The 17,711-nt window shown below is 41.0% G+C and overlaps 2 protein-coding genes across 15 annotated transcripts in view; one reads left to right on the forward strand and one right to left on the reverse strand.

Annotated features, from left to right (window-relative positions):
- Window positions 1-15,113, reverse strand: part of Arsk (arylsulfatase family, member K) — a 55,266-nt gene extending 40,153 nt beyond the window's left edge. The window contains exons 1-4 of one of the 3 annotated variants that reach the window (XM_087628151.1): window positions 14,864-15,113; window positions 10,081-10,210; window positions 7,648-7,807; window positions 5,568-5,660 (exon numbers count right to left, since the gene is read on the reverse strand). Coding sequence is in view for 2 of the 3 variants with exons in the window: in NM_001047917.2 (NP_001041382.1) it covers window positions 7,648-7,807; window positions 10,081-10,210; window positions 14,864-14,989 (416 nt within the window). In the remaining variant the exon portion in view is untranslated. 3 annotated transcript variants of the gene reach the window in all.
- A 154-nt stretch (window positions 15,114-15,267) lies between these two features.
- Skic3 (SKI3 subunit of superkiller complex) overlaps window positions 15,268-17,711 on the forward strand; it is a 113,295-nt gene continuing 110,851 nt past the window's right edge. For 4 of the 12 annotated variants that reach the window (XM_087617417.1, XM_087617421.1, XM_087617453.1 and 1 more), the window contains exon 1: window positions 15,268-15,314. The gene's annotated coding sequence lies outside the window, so the exon portion shown is untranslated. 12 annotated transcript variants of the gene reach the window in all.

Genomic DNA, 17,711 nt, shown 5'->3' on the forward strand with positions numbered 1-17,711 from the left:
ACCTCAACATAAAACTGGACAAACTAAATCTAATAGATTGCAGAGTTTCTGTAAGGCTAAGGACACCATTTATAGGACAAAACAGCAGCCTACAGAATGGCAACTCTACATCTAACAGAGGGATTAATGTCCAAAATATGTAAAGACCTCAAGAAATTAGACATCAACAAACCAAACAACACAATTAAAAATGGGGTACAGAGCTAAACAGACAATTCTCAACAGAGGAATCTCTCTTTTTTTCCTTCGGAAATCTTGTTTGAATAAAGTTTGACAAAGACAGAGCTTTACATAAATTTTGATTGTATTAAGACTCATAAGTGTTAACTGAGCAGATAATGTAAACAATTGTCTTCATAAAATATAATTTTCTTTTTTGTTCAGTACCCTTTTTTGACCATTTTTCTTTTATTGGATTTTTTTTAAACTTACATTTGAAATATTATCCCCTTTCCTGATTTGCCCTCCAGAAACCTGCTATCTCCCCCTGCTTCTGTGAGGGTGCTCCTCCACTGACCCACTCACTTCCTCCCACCTCCCTGCCCTGACATTCCCCTACACTGGTGCATCAATGGACCAATGGCCTCTCTTCCCATTGATGCACTCCTCCACTACATATGCAGTTGGAGTCATGGGTTCATCCCTGTGTACTCACTCTTGGTATGGTGGTTTAGTCCTTGGGAGCTCTCGGGGGTCTGGTTGGTTGATACTGCTCTTCTTATGGGGTTGCAAACGCCTTCAGTTCCTTTAATCCTTTCTCTAACTCCTCCATTGGGGACCCCATTCTCAGTTCAATGGTTGGCTGATAGCATCCGCCTCTGTATTTGTAAGGCTCTGGCAGAGCCTCTCAGGAGACAGCTATATCAGGCTACTGTCAGCATGCACTTATTGTTATTCACAATACTGTCTGGGTTTGGTGGCTGTATATATATGGACTGGATCCCCAGGTGGGGCAGTCTGTGGATGACCTTTGCTTCTGTCTCTGCTCCACACTTTGTCTCCATAAGAGGATTTCTTTCTAATGGCCAGGAAGCACTTAAAGAAAAGTTCAGTGTCCTTACTCATCAGGGAAATGCAAATCAAAAGGACTCTGAGATCCCATCTTACGGCTGTCAGAATGGCTAAGAGGAACACTCCTTCATTGCTGGTAGGAGTGCACACTTGTACAACCATGCTGGAAATCAATTTGTGGTTTCTAAGATAAATGGGAATAGTTCTACCCCAAGAATCAGCTGTATCACTCCTGGGCATAAACCCAAATGATGCATCACTAAACCACAAGGAGATTTACTCACCTATGTTCATAGTAGCTTTATTCATAATAGCCAGAAATAGGAAATAACCTAGATGTGCCTCAACTGCAGAATGGATACAGGACATGTGGTCCACCTATACAAAGGAATACTACTTAGCTATTAAAAACACGTGAATATGCAGGCAAATATATAGAACAAGAGAATATCATCCTGAATGAGGTAACCCAGACCCAGAAACACAAATATGGTATGTGCTCACAAATAAATGGACATTATAAATGCACATATACCCATGCTATAATCCATAAAGCCAAAGAAATAAGGAGGGCCCAAGGGAGGATGACTGAATCTCATTCAGAAAGGGAAAATAATAGCCATTGGAGATGGATGAATAGAGGGAACTGGGTGGGAGGAGGGTAAGGGGGGGAACAGGGATGGAGATCAGGTGTGGGGAGAAGGAAACAGGAAAGAGCTAGGAGGGAGAATGGAAATTGGGGGGGCGGATCTCTAGGCCTAGCTGTAGACCTGGGGCAGTGAGGTTCTGGGGAGTCTATGGGGATGGCCAGGCTGAGATTCCTACTAGTGGAGATATGGCTCCCTCCTATAGCCTGGTTGTGGCTTCCAGTGGAAGGAGGGGTACACCAACCCATCCACAAAACCTTCAACTAAAATCTGTTCTGCCTGTAAGATGTACAGGGATCAGATGGAGCAGAGACTGAGTGACTACCAATGACTAATCAGTGACTACCCCAACTTGAGACCTGTAAGCCATGTGAAAGGGCAATCTGCTATGCCAGCTTACCTGTCTCCTAAGATGCTTTCTCCAGCAGTGGAGGGAAACAGATGAGGAGACCCATAGCCAGGTGCAGCTCGGGTTGTATTGTGAAAGAGTTGGGATAGAATTGAGCAAGCCTAGGGGTCAAGGACACAAGAAGAACTACAGAGTCAGGGCCCATGGGGGCTCATAGAGACTGAACTACAACCAAAGAGCATGTAGGAGCAGGACATAGGCACCCAACACACTTGGAGTAGATGTATAGCTTGGTCTTTATGTGGGTCCCCTATCAATTGGAGCAGTGACTGTCTCTGACTCTGATGCCTGACATTGGACCCTCTTCCCCTAACTGGACTGCCTGGTTGTACCTCAGCAGGAAAGATGAGCCTAGTCCTGTAGGGATGAATGTCCTAGGGTCGGGTGGTACCCAAGGGGGGCTTCCCCTTCTCCGAAGGCAGGGAGTAATGGGGGGGAGGGACTTGTAAGGGTGGGACTGGGAGGAAAGGAAGGAGAGGACTGCGATCAGGGAATTAAGTCAATAAATAATGAAAAAAACAAAAGAAATGTAACTTTAAATGTTTCTCTATAAAATCAATCACCTAATTCTATACACTTACAAAATAATATTTCCCTTTGATTTTTTTAAGCATAAAAGATCTCTAAAACATGACACTTATATCATGAAATAGTTTGTTCATGATCTTATAGTTGGTATTTTATTTAATAAATGTTTAAGAACTGTCCAGAAGACAAGAACATTCTGCTTTCAATCTCCAGCATGACCACAGAAAACCAGACCAAGCCCACTATCAAATGCACTTGTATATTATTACACATAGCATCAGTCAGTGCTTCAGATGCATGGATGTACTATAATTATAAAGAAATTTATATTGCTGCATGATAACATATGCACATTCTGAAGTGGCCACATACAAATGAGGCCTGGTAGTGATGGCAGAAGAAGATTCAAGGCCAGCTTGGACTCTTAGCAAAAAACTAATCTTCTACCTCCCCATGCCTGCAAAAGTAGGAAAAGTGGTCATTTTTAGCAACTTGGAATGTTTCTGTTTATGAAGTATGATATCAAGAGACTTTTTCCTGAAACTCCTTTTTAAACTTACATAGAAAGATCTGAATAAAATGTCATATTCATATAACCTTTTCAGACATGCTATCAAAAGAAGCCCTGGTCCCTGTGTTGGCACTCCTGCAAACAGTACTGGAAATCCTATTTTCCTAAGTATGCTGCAAGCTACTGTTGAGCTGGCATTCAAAACATTACATTTACTTGTTTTTTTTTTTTTTCCTACTGACTTTAGAATTTATAGGACAAAATGAAGAACTTATGGAACTGAGACTATTTCAAATATTTTAAAACCTTAAAATAAGACATGCTTTTCTTGGCATACTCTATCTATCTATCTATCTATCTATCTATCTATCTATCTATCTATCTATCCATCCATCCATCTATCTATGCCCTAGTTGCTATTCCCATCAGTCAAGAGAACTCACAGGCTGTACCTGCACAACTAGGAGAGAAAATGTGTGTGTGTGTGTGTGTGTGTGTGTGTGTGTGTGTGTGTGTGTGTGTGACTGAATTCTTGAATTTGAGATTCTGGGAAAGCAATATATGTTCTTGACCACTGAAGTCTCTCTCCAGCCTCCAAGCTCTTTCCTTTTCTTTAATATGACAATGCTAAAAGCAAAGGAAACAAAAGTGTGACTATATAAAGACAAGAAGATTCCACAGAGCAGAGTAAGTAGCAGGATGAAGGCATCTATAGATGAGAGAAAGCATTTGCAAGATGGCTCTCTGCTATGGAGTTAACAACCAGAATACATAAGGAACTTAGCTCAACACCAACAGCAGGGAAGCCCTGGTAATCTACTGAATGTGGGCAGTACAAAAACAACCTATGTATCTATCCATCAGTGACAAGATAAAGAAAACGTGATTGGTACAGAGTAGAAGACTGCTCAGTCACAGAAAAGTGACATCTGAAGGCATGGTGTTAAATGTAAATAGCCAGGCACAGAAGACACATGGTCTCACTTTTGGGAAATGTGACAAAGTAGATCTTCTGGAGGTTGAGAATGGACTGGTGGCTCTGCCAGGCTCAGGAGAGTGTGTACAGCAGAAATAGAGAAACATACACCAACAGATGGGAAGCACTAATCAACATTATAACAATGCGTCAAGCTACAGCCAGGGGAAGACGCCCTCAGCTTCTACTACATGGTGGGGTAGGTAGACATCTATCATGCATTGCAGAAAACATTTAGAAGGATGGTTTCTGTCATGAAAAATGATGTGTAAGGAGACAGTGAGGGTTAAGTCAACTGGACAGAATCAAGCACCATCCAGGAGGCGGAGTCCAGAATACTACCTGAGAGGAACTTTCCTGATTAGGATAATTGAAGTGTGGAAGATCAGCTAACTGTGGGCTCAGGTCCAGTCCAGAATAAAAGGAGGAAATGAGCTGAAGATTTAGTTGCCTTGGCTTCCGAGATACAACTAATGGTACTTTGGACTTGTCAATCAAAGCAAACAAAGCCTTCCTCTAGCTGCTCCTGTCAGTATCTTATCACAACAAAGGATATAAGTAACAAGTAACTTGCCCAAGGTGAACCAAATGAAAGCAGAGTGTCTAACAATGCTCCCCACACTACGTGTGCTGCCTGCTCTCTTCATTCTGCTATATTCTCAAGGCAAAGCAGAATACAGGGAGAGATTTTTACCCAGAAGGCCCATGTTGTACAGCAGTTCCCACTGAAAAGCACATTAAAGACATTTTAGTAGTAGGTGCATAATGCAGGAGACAGCATGGCGTGAAATTGGATTGTAAATTATGCTGTGGATATGAGAGTCTAATGAACGTAGAGTAATTTAACTCACAGATACAAAGCAGGTAAGTCATGTGATTAACCAGTTGCATATTTAAAGAAGATCACTGTTGCTACCTTAGAAAATGGTCCATCTGAGGAGTTCAGTTAGAGGCTATTTTATTAACTCAGCTAAGAGTGACGTAGCCTGGTAAGGCAGTAAGTGAATAAGCTGGGGTGCTTTATAGCAGAACTGAGAACACTTGGTCATGAAAGACAAAGTGGAGAATAGAGGTGTTGAGGTAACTTCTGAATGTAATTTAGATTTTTAAAAACAGAAAAAGAGAGAAATTCAATATTAGAAGGAACAGCAAAATTAATAAATTATTCTAGTATTAATACTCAGATTATTTTAATATTGGTTTAACTGCAAACTCACTAGCTCCTTAGGACTTGTTCAATAAGTTACCACAAAAAGAGTCACTTAAAATATCAGAATGTTCTTCTACCTCTCTAGATAGAAGCAGGAAGCTAACATATCAGCAGAGCAGTGCTGCTCCTCGAGGCTCTCTGGAAGACTGTTCTATTGTTTCCTCCTGGTTATGGTTACTCTGGGACTCTGTCATATTCTCTGATGTAGTGGCTATTCCTGGTTGTCAACTTGACTATATCTGGAATGAACTGCAATCCGGAATTGGAAGGCTCACCTGTGATCCTGATCTTGCGGCCAGGAGATACAAGTTTCTGACCTGGATCTTGGTATGGAGATCTTGAGGCAAAGTGGCTATGAATCCTAGGAGCTTAAGGCAAGGAGATCTCTGAGTTCAAGGTGACCTGGGACAAAGCAAGTCCCAGACCCAGGCATGGTGGTACACACCTTTAATCTGGGACACACCTTCTGCAGAAGATTTACACAAGAACATTGAAAGAAGGAAGTGTCTGTCTGTCTGTCTGTCTGTCTGTCTGTCTCTCTCTGCCTGCCCGCCTGCCCGCCTGCTGGGACTGAGCCACCCCTAGCTCCTTGGACTGCCATTCACAGGTGCTGCTGATCACTGTTGGAGACTTGGCCTAAACTGTAAGTCATCAACCAATTCTCTTACTATATAGAGACTACCCATTAGTTCTGTCTGTGTCACCCCCCTCTCTGCCTCTAACCTTAGCTGTCACCCCTGAGCATCTGTGCCTTTCCCGGTCGTCTAATAAGAGGGGAAGTCACGACATTTAGCACTTATCCTAGTTCAGAGTTTGTCACCTTGAGACTGGTAAGGAGTTACGGTTGCAGATAGGATCTATTTCCAAATCCAAGCACATTGTGAAGTTTTCGTGCTCATGAGCCTGGGTGGCGAGCTGTTCCCTCCATCACCCTGACTGCTGTCTGTATGGCATTTAGTTTCCAGTCCTATTTACCATCCCTCAGCACAACCGCTGTCTCCCTTGAGAGGTACGAGGTGATGCCTAAAGTCTTAACTGAGTTTTTGCTGGGAGTCCCAAGTGAGTCTCAAGTGTTAGGGAACCCACACCCATGTTTGTAAGAGGAACTGTGGGATGTGGAAGAGGTTTTACCATCAAAGCACAAAGCAAAACTCGCACAATGAAAGGGGCTTAGGGTGAAGGGCAATGGAGAGGCATAAACATGCAACCAGACTGCCCATGACAGGCCAGATTCTTCTACTGTGCAAGTATTACTACAGGTGTGAAGCTCTGTCTCTAGTCAACACATCTGCAGTATTATCCTGAATAAAACTTGAGAATCAGAACTCTGATTGAGGCCTAATCATGTGGGCACCTTGGACCCAACCCTTACAAAAACTCTAGTCTGTGAAGAAAGCTGACTGTTCAACATAAATCACACTATACAAACACTCCAGGTCTCTTTTTTTACTTACAGAATGGTGGGAAAATACTCCTAAAACCCAAGTTCCCCAGCACCAGCCAGGGCCAATCATGTGGGTAGGCAGATATTTTAAGGTAATTTTCAGGTATGCACACTAGCACTTGCCTGCATGAATTACCTACTTTAGTCATCACATTAGCTAAAGTTCAAACAGCTTAGGTGTGTTCAAAATTACACAACCACGGGCTTAGTAGTAAGTACAGAAACCAGCATTTAAATTAGGCAATCTGGTTCTAGATCTTCACTCTTCACCACAACGCTTGGCTGCTAGTTTGCTTTTGCAGTGTGGTGGACAGAACCCATAGCCTCTGCATGCCCAGCATGTTCTCTACCCCTCAACCAAACCACTAGCTATAATGGCTGGCTGACTTTTGAAGGTTTACCAAAATGAAAAAAAAGTTACAGTAGCTTCAAGTTCTAGAGAACTGTCATAGGTAAAGAGCAAGAAGGCTTATATTACAAACTAACAGTATGAAAAATGGGGAATAAAACCTATTATATAACAGAAATTTACAAAGTATTTCATAGGATAAACTATTTTACAAATATTAAAATCATACACACACACACACACACACACACACACACTGTTTCTTTTCAAGACACAGTTTCCTCTCTCTTGGGTGTTCTGAAACTTGTAAAGTGCTGGGACTAAAGGCATCTACCACAAATGCTTGGCTGCTAAAATCCAGTAATTACAGATGTTAATATTAAAAAAAAAACCCATAGAATATTAGCAACTTTAATATTTTAAGAAGGTTAAAGAAAGTTAAATTTTAGCCAAATTGGCATAATTGAGGGATTAAGAGATTGAATTTCAGCTTTTTGGTTAAAAAAAAAAAAAGCCCATGAATGTGCAACAGAGGACAGCATGGGGTTAATTTAATTTTTACCTAATGGAATGATGCCCTGAAGAATAGTCCAGTTTTCCAAATTTCTGTGTCTGATAGCCATGCTTCTCCATGACATCCATCCATGTTGTGTAATTTGGATCCAGACCCTTAAAATTATTCCAAGATTCTGTTAAGTGAGTGAAAAGGCCACTCCACATTGCTGCAGGTTAAGAAAGAGAAATAAAATAATGAAAATAAAGATAAAAACTTAAAAGGAATAAAAAATAAAAAATGTAAACATAAAAGAAATAAAAGAAACCAATGAAGGTAAAATTTAACAATTCAAGTTTAAAAAGAATTACTTGGGAGAGAGTGGCTGGCTGTCTTTGAGTCTGATCTGGCATAAGAAGTGCCACCAGCTGGGACATTTCACAGATATTTCTCATTACTACTTCACTTTATTGGAGGAAAAACACTGCAAGGGGTTAGTATATCTATTCCTCACGTGGATCCACCAAGGCCTAGAGGTTTAGCTGATTAAGGTATTTGTTGTACTTATGGCTGAATTATATATAGGGCTCGAATATCATTAGCATTTTTCTAGTCATAAAAACTATCTGTAAGTATTTTTTTCTAATTTTTTAAACCATAAGTTAGTGCACTGACAATTACAGACCCTGATTCCCTTGAATCCTCAAGGGTTTTCCTAGTAATTATCGTTTTGCTAGGTTTTTCTAGGAAAAGGAAAGAAAAAAGGATGCCATGTGTATCCTTTCATTTTCTAAATATTTAATAAACAATTTCTTTTCCTTTTTTCATTTTGCAGACCCAGTAGGCTGGATACGCCTTCTTTTCTTTTTTCTTTTTTCTTTTCTTTTTTTTGGAGCTGGGGACCGAACCCAGGGCCTTGCGGTTGCTAAGCAAGCGCTCTACCACTGAGCTAAATCCCCAACCCCTGGATATGCCTTCTTTTCTGTATGTGTGCATGTGCATGTGCATGTCTAGGGTGTCTTCCTAAATAGACTTTGAGAAAAGGTGTCCTTCCCTCCCCAACTCCCTTCCTCTTTCCCTCCCTCTAATTTCCCAACCACTCACTGAACCTTGCAGTTTGGCTTGTCTGGGTCCACAAGCCTCAGGAACCTTCCTGCCTGTGCCTCCAAGTGGTGGCATCACATGTATGCACTGTCACACTCAGTTTATTATTGTTGCTTTAAATACATGGGTGCTGGGTACTCAAGCTCAGGTCTCATGCCCATGGGGAAAGCACTTGACAAAGTGAGTCATACGCCAAGTCTCTCTTTTCCGATCTAAGAAAATCCTGTCTGAGAGGTTGAGTGTGAATCCCAGTAACCATAGTTCTAGTGTGTTCTCTGATGTTATTTAATCTTTTTCTTTTAGTTTTCTTCTGCAAATTGGGCTATTAATAGTAACCATGTTTATGGAATTATGAGGACTACTTATAAATATTAGAAGAAAATTACCAACTATAGTAAGAATACACTAATAATTTGTATCGCTGTAATTCCTTGTCATGTGTTTCTTCTAAGTCTTTTGTGAGACCTTCATTAATCACTTTCTCAATTGACAACCATGTTTGCTGTGAGGGATTTAGCACATTTAGTGTTCTGTAGATGAGGAAACTGGCTTACTTCCATTACAGGGTCCACTGAAGTTTAGAATCACCTTACCCTCCCTCAGGGCTCATTCTACTTATACAGTATTCTTACACAGTATAGAAATTAGCAAACACATTTTTACACATGATCTCTATGACTCTATTGGGTCATAGAGAAACCAAACTGTTCCTGTTATTTATAGGTTCCAGGACAGATAACCACAGACCCCATGAACAGAGGCACAGGAGAGCAACTTTCAGACAAGAGTCTTAAAAGCCCAATGTTCAGTTTTCAAACTCATGGCTTATGGTCACTGATGTGCTCACCACCAAAACTATGACTATTTGTTAGTAAGGTGAGCACTTAGCTTGGTGATAGATGGAAATTGGGACAGAAGAGAAAGAGATGAGTATATAATATGAAATTGGAGGACTTTAGATAAAATGAATAAATGAAGTTCTGCCTGGGAAGGATCTTCCAGAGAGCCTGTGGATTCCTTTCCAGTCCTTCTGAAGCCCTCAGTGAAAGGCTCCCTTGGAAACAGAGCTCTCTGACTTATGAGTGCCTGTTCATCTGCTTTGAGAGTCAAGTGAAAAACAATCAAATAGAACTAGAAAGCATCCCAGGCAAGAAAAAGCCTTTCTTCAGAAAAACAAGTTAGAGATTCAAATGAGCCCAGCACTCAACATATATCTTAGAACACACTGGGGGGAAAAAAAGAACAAAAAAGAACACACTGGTTACACCAAGGTATTTTTTATTAAGTATGAAATATGACTTTGCAATAGGTCTTTGCATATAAGATTTTGAACACTATTGTACTTTTAGGGCTCTGACTCTTCCATTAACATTAGGCATATTACAAACATATTCATACCTGCACGTGATGGACAGCAGATGGGAGAGTTAGTGTAGGCATTTAGGAAGGTGGTGCCACGTGCTCTCATGAAGTTAATGAAGGGAAGTTTTACTACCTGACTTCCTGGTTGGAATGTTAGTCTTCCATCCTGAAATAAGAAATTCAAACACTGCTAATTATGCTACCAAAAATTATGTCCTTTAATTTTAAACACAAAATTCACATCCCAAAAGACTTCAGCATGTTTGTTCAAAATATCAAAAAGAATAAAACTCAACAACAGAGGTATGTTATTAAGGCTTCAGTGCGCAAATAAAAACTGAAAGTGTGATGCTCAAATCCATTTACACATATTAAGTTAAAGAACTTCTTGGAAAGTTCTTTTGTAGAATGAAGAAATAATTTTAAAATTATATAAATAAACATTAAATACTTGATTTTTGTGTTTATGTATCAGTCACCTTGCAAGATCTAAGGATACAATGGTGAGTCAAAATAGAGTCTCATAGCCATGAAACTTATACCCTATAGCAGAGATTAAAAAAAAAAGAGTGGTAGCAAATTAACTTCGGTGTTTCAGTTTGGATTTCATTGCTGTGAAGAGATAGCATGTGCAAGGCAACTCTTACAAAGGGAAGCAGTTAATTGGGGCTGGCGTACAGGTGCACAGATTTAGTACATTATTGCCATGGTGGGAAGCATGGTAGATGGTGGATAGCATATAGGCCAGCATGGTGTTGCAGATGGAGCTGAGAGTTTTATATCTTGATCTGAAGACTGCCAGGAAGAGACTGGATTCTACACTGGATGAAGCTTGAGCATAGAAGAACTCAAAACTCACACTCACAGTGACACATTTCCTCCCATTTGGCCACATCTACTCCAACTGGGCCATACCTCCTAATAGTGCCATTCCCCACAGGCCAAGCTTTCAAACCCAGGAGTCTAGGTATGGGGCCATATCTATTCAAACCCCTACATTTGAATACTTATATGAATTATATGTGTGTATTTGTGTACATGCATGCATATACACTTTTTTCTTTGAAACAGGGTCTCATGTATCTCAGGTGGCTGATGACTTGCTATAATGAATGACCTTGAACTTCTGATTCCCAGACTCCACCTCCTGAGTTTGGGATCCTAGGCATACATTACCACACCGTCTTTGTGTGGTTCTGGGGATTGAAGCCAGGGCTTTGTCCATTCGAAATGAGTCCCAAATGAGCTGCATCCCATATCTAGCTATACATTTCAATAAATTCTAATTGCTGTTTCTGAATTATGGCATGGCATTTAGTTCCTTTTCATTCTGGGCCAAGGAGGATCAAAGGAAAAGCTTAGATGTCAAGTATTGCTCTAGTTTGATTCTGTTGTTGTCACAAACATAACGATGACTCAAAACAACTAATGGAAGAAAGAGTTATTAGTTCTGGCCTCAGTCCATCATTGAGAGAAGTTGGGGCAGGAATTAGGTAGGATCTTGAGAAGTAGAAACCATGGAGGAACACTGTTTGCTGGCTTGGTTTCTGGCTAGCTCAGTCATAGTCTTATGCTTAGTCAGTGTTCTGATATAGCCCAGAACCACCTAAACAGGCCATGAGATAGTGATGCCCACAATGCTCCCAGCTCTCCTGTATCAATGAATAATCAAAACAATTTCTCTCTTCTTCCTCTTCCTGTTCTTCTTTTTTTTAACTTGATACAAGCTGGAGTTATTTGGGAAGTGGAACCTCAGATGAGAAAATGCCTCTATCGGATTGCTTGTGGGCAAGTTTGGGAGAACATTTTCTTGATTAATATGGGGATAATTAATGATTAGTGTGGGAAGGTTCAACTGTGGGCAGTGCCATTCCTGGGCAGGTGGCCCTGGGTTTTATAAGAAAGCCAGCTGGGGAAGCCACGGGGAGCAAAGCCAGTAAGCAGTCTTCCTTTGTGACTTCTGCTTTCGTTCCTGCCCTGACTCGATGGAGTATGACCTGACACTTTACAGATGAAACAAACTCTTTCTCCCCCGGCATGTTTTATCACAAGAGTAGGAATATTAAGATTTCTCCCACAGTGTGATTTAGTGATCGAGGCAATACCTCGATTGAGGCTTTCCTCTTGGATAACTTTAGGCTATGTCAAGTAGACAATTAAAGCTAACTAGAAAAAGTATTATCCTAACCAAAGAGTCAAACAATGACTTATATGTTCTGTCAAGGCCTTAGTATATTGTGTGCCTTTAGACTTATCTACCACTTATCTATATTCTTGGGAGATTCTGCAATACACATCCCATGACTTCTGAAACCTCATCAAACGAAAACAAGTGTGGCTGCAACAGTGGGGAGGTGCAGTGGGTATGGAAGCAGGGGTACAGAGGATGCCCACGTATTTTAAGGCCAGGCAGAAGTGCTTTTTATCCATATATAATTTATATACAACTTACATATTTACAGTGTGTAACTCAAAGGTTTTTAGTGTATCCAGAAAGTCATTTAGAACACATACATCATTCTCAGAAGAACCCTTAGCTATCACCCTGGACTTGAAAGAATAAAGATTTTAAACTAGCCCCAACTGACCCTGCTGTGAGGACAAGTGCACCTCACAAAAGAATAACATAACATGCTTTGGGGATGTAGCCTGGCTACAGCCACCACAAACCATCTGGCCTTGATAAGGCCTGACTCAACAGTCCTGAGAAAAGCGAGGGTCAGCTTGCCTGTGCACCTGCCAGAAGCAGGGTGGCCTAGAGTTGAACTGAGCCCAAGTTACAAACCAATGAAATTGCTTTTGTGTGACTGTTGCCAACTGCCTGAGTAATTTTCCCTATAAATACCTTCCCCTAATTGGGCTCGGGGTCGACTCCTCTGTCTCCTGTGTGAGATACGTGTCGTCCCCAGGGCTCTGGTTCCTCAAATAGACTTCTTATTTATTACATCAAGACCGGTTTCTCATGAGTTCTTGCGGATTGCGTCGTTTCAAGATTTGAGTGGGGGTCTTCCCCACCCCGGTGGTCTTTCAGACTCATCTAAAACTGAGGCCAGTACTCTGTCTTTACATAGTTCCTTCCTTTGGACAGATCATAGAAATTCATATAAAACAGTCTGTCATCATTTCCTTTGAGGACACCGTTTTCTACCTTCAGCCACATTGCAACAAGCATGAGTTTTGGATTTCTTTTCTGGTTGCTGAATAATACTATCAAGTTCCACTTATACATTTACCAGTTCGTGGCTACTTAGGTTGATTTCACTTCTCATCTTTTAGCATAATATTGTCATGTAGAAGCTTTGGTGTGGACTATGTTTTCATTTCTCTTGGACACAAACATAAACATACACACCTAGGAATAGATTTGCTGAATTGCACAATGACTTTACAGTTAATAAATATAAAAACTGTCAAATAATTTTCCAAGGTGGCTTTATAACAAAGCATCTCCACAGCAGTGTGTGAGGTTTCTAATTCCTCCATCTTCTCTCTCACTAACTCTGGTTACTGTTTATGGTGTGTGTGTGTGTGTGTGTGTGTGTGTGTGTGTGTGTGTGTGTGTGTGTGTATACTGAAGAACTTAAATATTAACTGTGAAAAAATAATGGGCTAATTGAAACAGTTTCATACTTTGATCATAGTCACCTCCATATTATGTCCTCCTGCTCCTTTGGCTGTACCTTCTCACATAACCCCCTCTTATTTTTATGCCTTTTGATTCTGGCTATTTTTATGGAGATCAACTGGTTTGAACTACATTTCCCTAATGATTAACTAATCTAAGTTTCTAATTATGGGCTTATTGGTTATCTGTGTATATTTTATGTGGGGTTGTCTTTTTAAATCCGTGGCTCATTTTAAATTGCCTAATCCCAGATTATGAAAATTTACACTTCCATTGTCTTGAAGAAGTTTTATATCCTTAGTTTTTACATTTAAATCATCAATTCACTTTAAGTTATTTTTTATTATTCCACATGGTGGAATCAGGACCCAACATTGTTCCTTTCCATGTGTATATTTAATTTTCCAGCACCACTTATTTATATGACTTTATTTCTGGAGTCTTAAATCTACTCTACTGGTATAAATATGTATCTTTCTGCCTGTAACATACTTTTGTGGTTATCATAGCTCTGCCCTAAGTTTTGAAACTAAAAGTTTTTTAAATCAGTCTTCTTTTTCATTTTTTTCTCCCAAGAAAGTAGATTTAATTATAACAACTAACATTTAAATCAATGCTAACATAATTATTAAATGTCTAGATTAGTGGTTCTCAACCTTTCTATGCTGCAACAGTTTAATACAGTTCCTCATCTTTTGGTGACTCCATCATAAAATTATCTTCGTTGCTACTTCATAACTAATTTTGTTAGTTATAAATTGTAATGTAAATATTACACCGATGGTCTTAGGTGACCCCTGCAAAAGGCATTTGATCTCTCTGAAGGGATCGAGACCCACAGGTTGAGAATCACTGGTCCAGAGAATAAAGTTGAATTTCCTTCATTTCTCAACCAAGCATTAAGTTTTGCAAATGTAGGCGACTGACATGTGACTCTGGAAAACGAATACTGTTTTATGGAAGTGCACAATGCATTTTCCTTCAAAGCTGAACTGAACCGAGATATTGGCTATATATTAATATTATCGCTAGAGCCCAGGAATTAGAGACCGGCTTCTTACTACTACTTCACAAGTATGCATATGTGTGGAGCAGATGTGCGCATGCGGGACTTCTCAACCCCAGTTCCTGTTCCCTGTGACGTTTCTCCTTGGGCTATGGGTGGTGTCTGCTTTCGGTCCTCTGGGTACTTACGAAGGAGTCACTGGCGACCAGCACCACGTTGGGCGCCTGGGCCACTTGCAGCCTTTTCTCCTGTGTTTCGGGAGCCGGTGCCACGAGCGCCAACGCCACGATCACTGAAACCAACAGCAGCAGCATCGCGGGCCTGGACGTTCGGAAACAGCCGCTGAGCCGGTCTCTTGTGACTTGCTCTCCAGTAATGAGCCGGGACCGAACTCTAAAACTAGTAGTTTGGGTTCCAAATACTGAAGTAAATAGGAGTGACACCAAAAAACTACATTTCCCATCAGGCCAAGTGCAGGCGCATGCGCAAAGGGAATCTCGCTCGTAGCCAATACAAAGACCGTTTTAATCAAATTTCGAGCTTATGATAGCTCAGCCAGTTCCTCTTACTCAAGAGATGCCTGGGGAAGTGCGCATGCGTTGTTCTGACTTGTATTTTGTGGCAGTGCCATATGCCCAGGTGGGTACTGATTGCTTTCGGTTTTGGCAGAAGTTGAAATCTAAAGGCAGTTGAAATGGTATTTAGGGGAAGAAAGGATTGGGCATGGGCGTGATGTTAAGGGTCGTCTTCCTTTTGTGCGGGGCTGAATGTTGGCGGCGATGAGGTGGCAGTGATTCTGTCACTTACATTGGATCGGGCTTATGGGACCTTAGGCTGGGTAGTGGTTTGGATCTCTGCGGCGCTCCGGAACAGCAGCCCGCCTTGTCGTATTGCCTCCTTTTGCCGCGGCTGTAAGGATTGCGCCTATATGGGATGAAAAGCGGGCCTAATAAGTTTTAGGTTCCAGATACGGAAAAGCTTGGCTGTTCTTTGCCTTTGGAGTGACAAAAGGGGGGGGGCGGTTGTAAAAGGAACAGATTTGGACTGAACGAAGTGTGCGGTTAATTGACGTATGCTTGGAGTAACATTGTTGGGTATAGAATAATCAGGTGTACCTTTTTTGCTAGATTCCTTTGGAGAATTCTGTAAGAAGCACGTTTCTATTTCCAAGTCAAATTCTTCACTGATATTTCAGGTATATAAAATTATGTTACAGTAGTTATTTTGATTTTCTGGAAGGAAAAGGAGGAGTAGTGCTAATTATTTAAAATCTCAACTCTCGGGGGCTGGGGATTTAGCTCAGTGGTAGAGCGCTTACCTAGGAAGCGCAAGGCCCTGGGTTCGGTCCCCAGCTCCGAAAAAAAGAACCAAAAAAAAAAAAAAAAAATCTCAACTCTCATATCTGGCAGCATTTTGTACAGATTAATTGTAATAAGGAAAATACCTTACACATCTAATGCAGAGCAGTTAGTGCTTAGTGTTCTGTTAAACTTTACTGTACATTTATTGGGTAACATGCCTTTTTATGGAATGCAGTCTTCACTTGGACTACTTTGCAGATGGGAAAACAGACTGAGAGGTTAAATAACTTTTCAAGGGTGAGAAAGCTTATCTAAGTAGTTTGCCTCCTGAGCAGGGCACACTCCCCAGAATTGTGTTGAGGGTTTTTTTGTTTGTTTGTTTGTTTGTTTTTATGTAGAACATACTCTACAGAAATAATATCAACTGATGTTTAGTTTTAAAAAAATTATATTTATTTGGTTTTCTTTTTTCTTTTTGTATAGTAATGATTCTTTGAACACTAATCATCCTTGAAGGCTTGTTTATGCAGGCTCTTGTTCTGATGACAGGAGCACATCCTTTTCTCCTTTCTGTCAGTGAGAACAGGTACTGTAGTGGTTTGGTGACACAGGTATTTTAGGGACCCAGTTTGAAAGTGCTGCTAGAGCCTAAGAGGTTTCTAGTAAAGTACTCTCCATCTGACATTTAGTGGGACCTGGAATGGGCCTGCCTACTGGCTTGTCCGGCCCATATTCATCTTCCCTGGTGGGAAACCTTACATTGAGGAGGTTAAGTATTAAAAGTTTTGATTTTGAGCTGAAGTCAGTCTTCTACTTTTAGCCACTCATTAAATCGTTATACTTTGCTTTTACAAGAGTAAAGCCCATCTTGCCATTTCTTCTCCAGTAGTCTTCAGCCTGTCTTCCCATTTCTTCTCCATTAGTAGTCTTCAGCCCGTGTTCCCATTTCTTCTCCATTAGTAGTCTTCAGCCCGTGTTCCCATTTCTTCTCCAGTAGTCTTCAGCCTGTCTTCCCATTTCTTCTCCATTAGTAGTCTTCAGCCCGTGTTCCCATTTCTTCTCCATTAGTAGTCTTCAGCCCGTGTTCCCATTTCTTCTCCATTAGTAGTCTTCAGCCCGTGTTCCCATTTCTTCTCCATTAGTAGTCTTCAGCCCGTGTTCCCATTTCTTCTCCATTAGTAGTCTTCAGCCCGTGTTCCCATTTCTTCTCCATTAGTAGTCTTCAGCCTGTGTTCCCATTTCTTCTCCAATAGTAGTCTTCAGCCTGTCTTCCCATTTCTTCTCCAATAGTAGTCTTCAGCCTGTCTTCCCATTTCTTCTCCAATAGTAGTCTTCAGCTAGTTATTGCTTTACTGCAGGTTGCTTCACTGTTTTTTTTCCCCTCTGGAATCTTAACTTTTTAATTAACTAGTTGATTAATTAATTATTTTACTGTACATTTCCACTGCAGCTTCTCCTCCCTCCTCTCAGTCTCTCCCTCTCCTCTCCTCTCCTCTCCTCTCCTCTCCTCTCCTCTCCTCTCCTCTTCTCAGCCCTCCCTGAATCATCAGAAAAGAGGAGTCCTCCCATGGTTATCAATAGGCCTTGGTATATCAAATTGCAGCAGGACTAAGTCCATCTCCTATTAAGGCTAGATGTAACAGCCCAGTTAAGGGAAAGGGATCCACAGGCAGGCCACAGAGTCAGAGACAGTCCCTGCTCCTACTGTTAGGAGTCCCACATGAAGTCCAAGCTG

Source organism: Rattus norvegicus, chromosome 2, assembly GCF_021556685.1.
Source record: "Rattus norvegicus strain SHRSP/BbbUtx chromosome 2, alternate assembly SHRSP_T2T, whole genome shotgun sequence".
Taxonomy (NCBI): domain Eukaryota; kingdom Metazoa; phylum Chordata; class Mammalia; order Rodentia; family Muridae; genus Rattus; species Rattus norvegicus.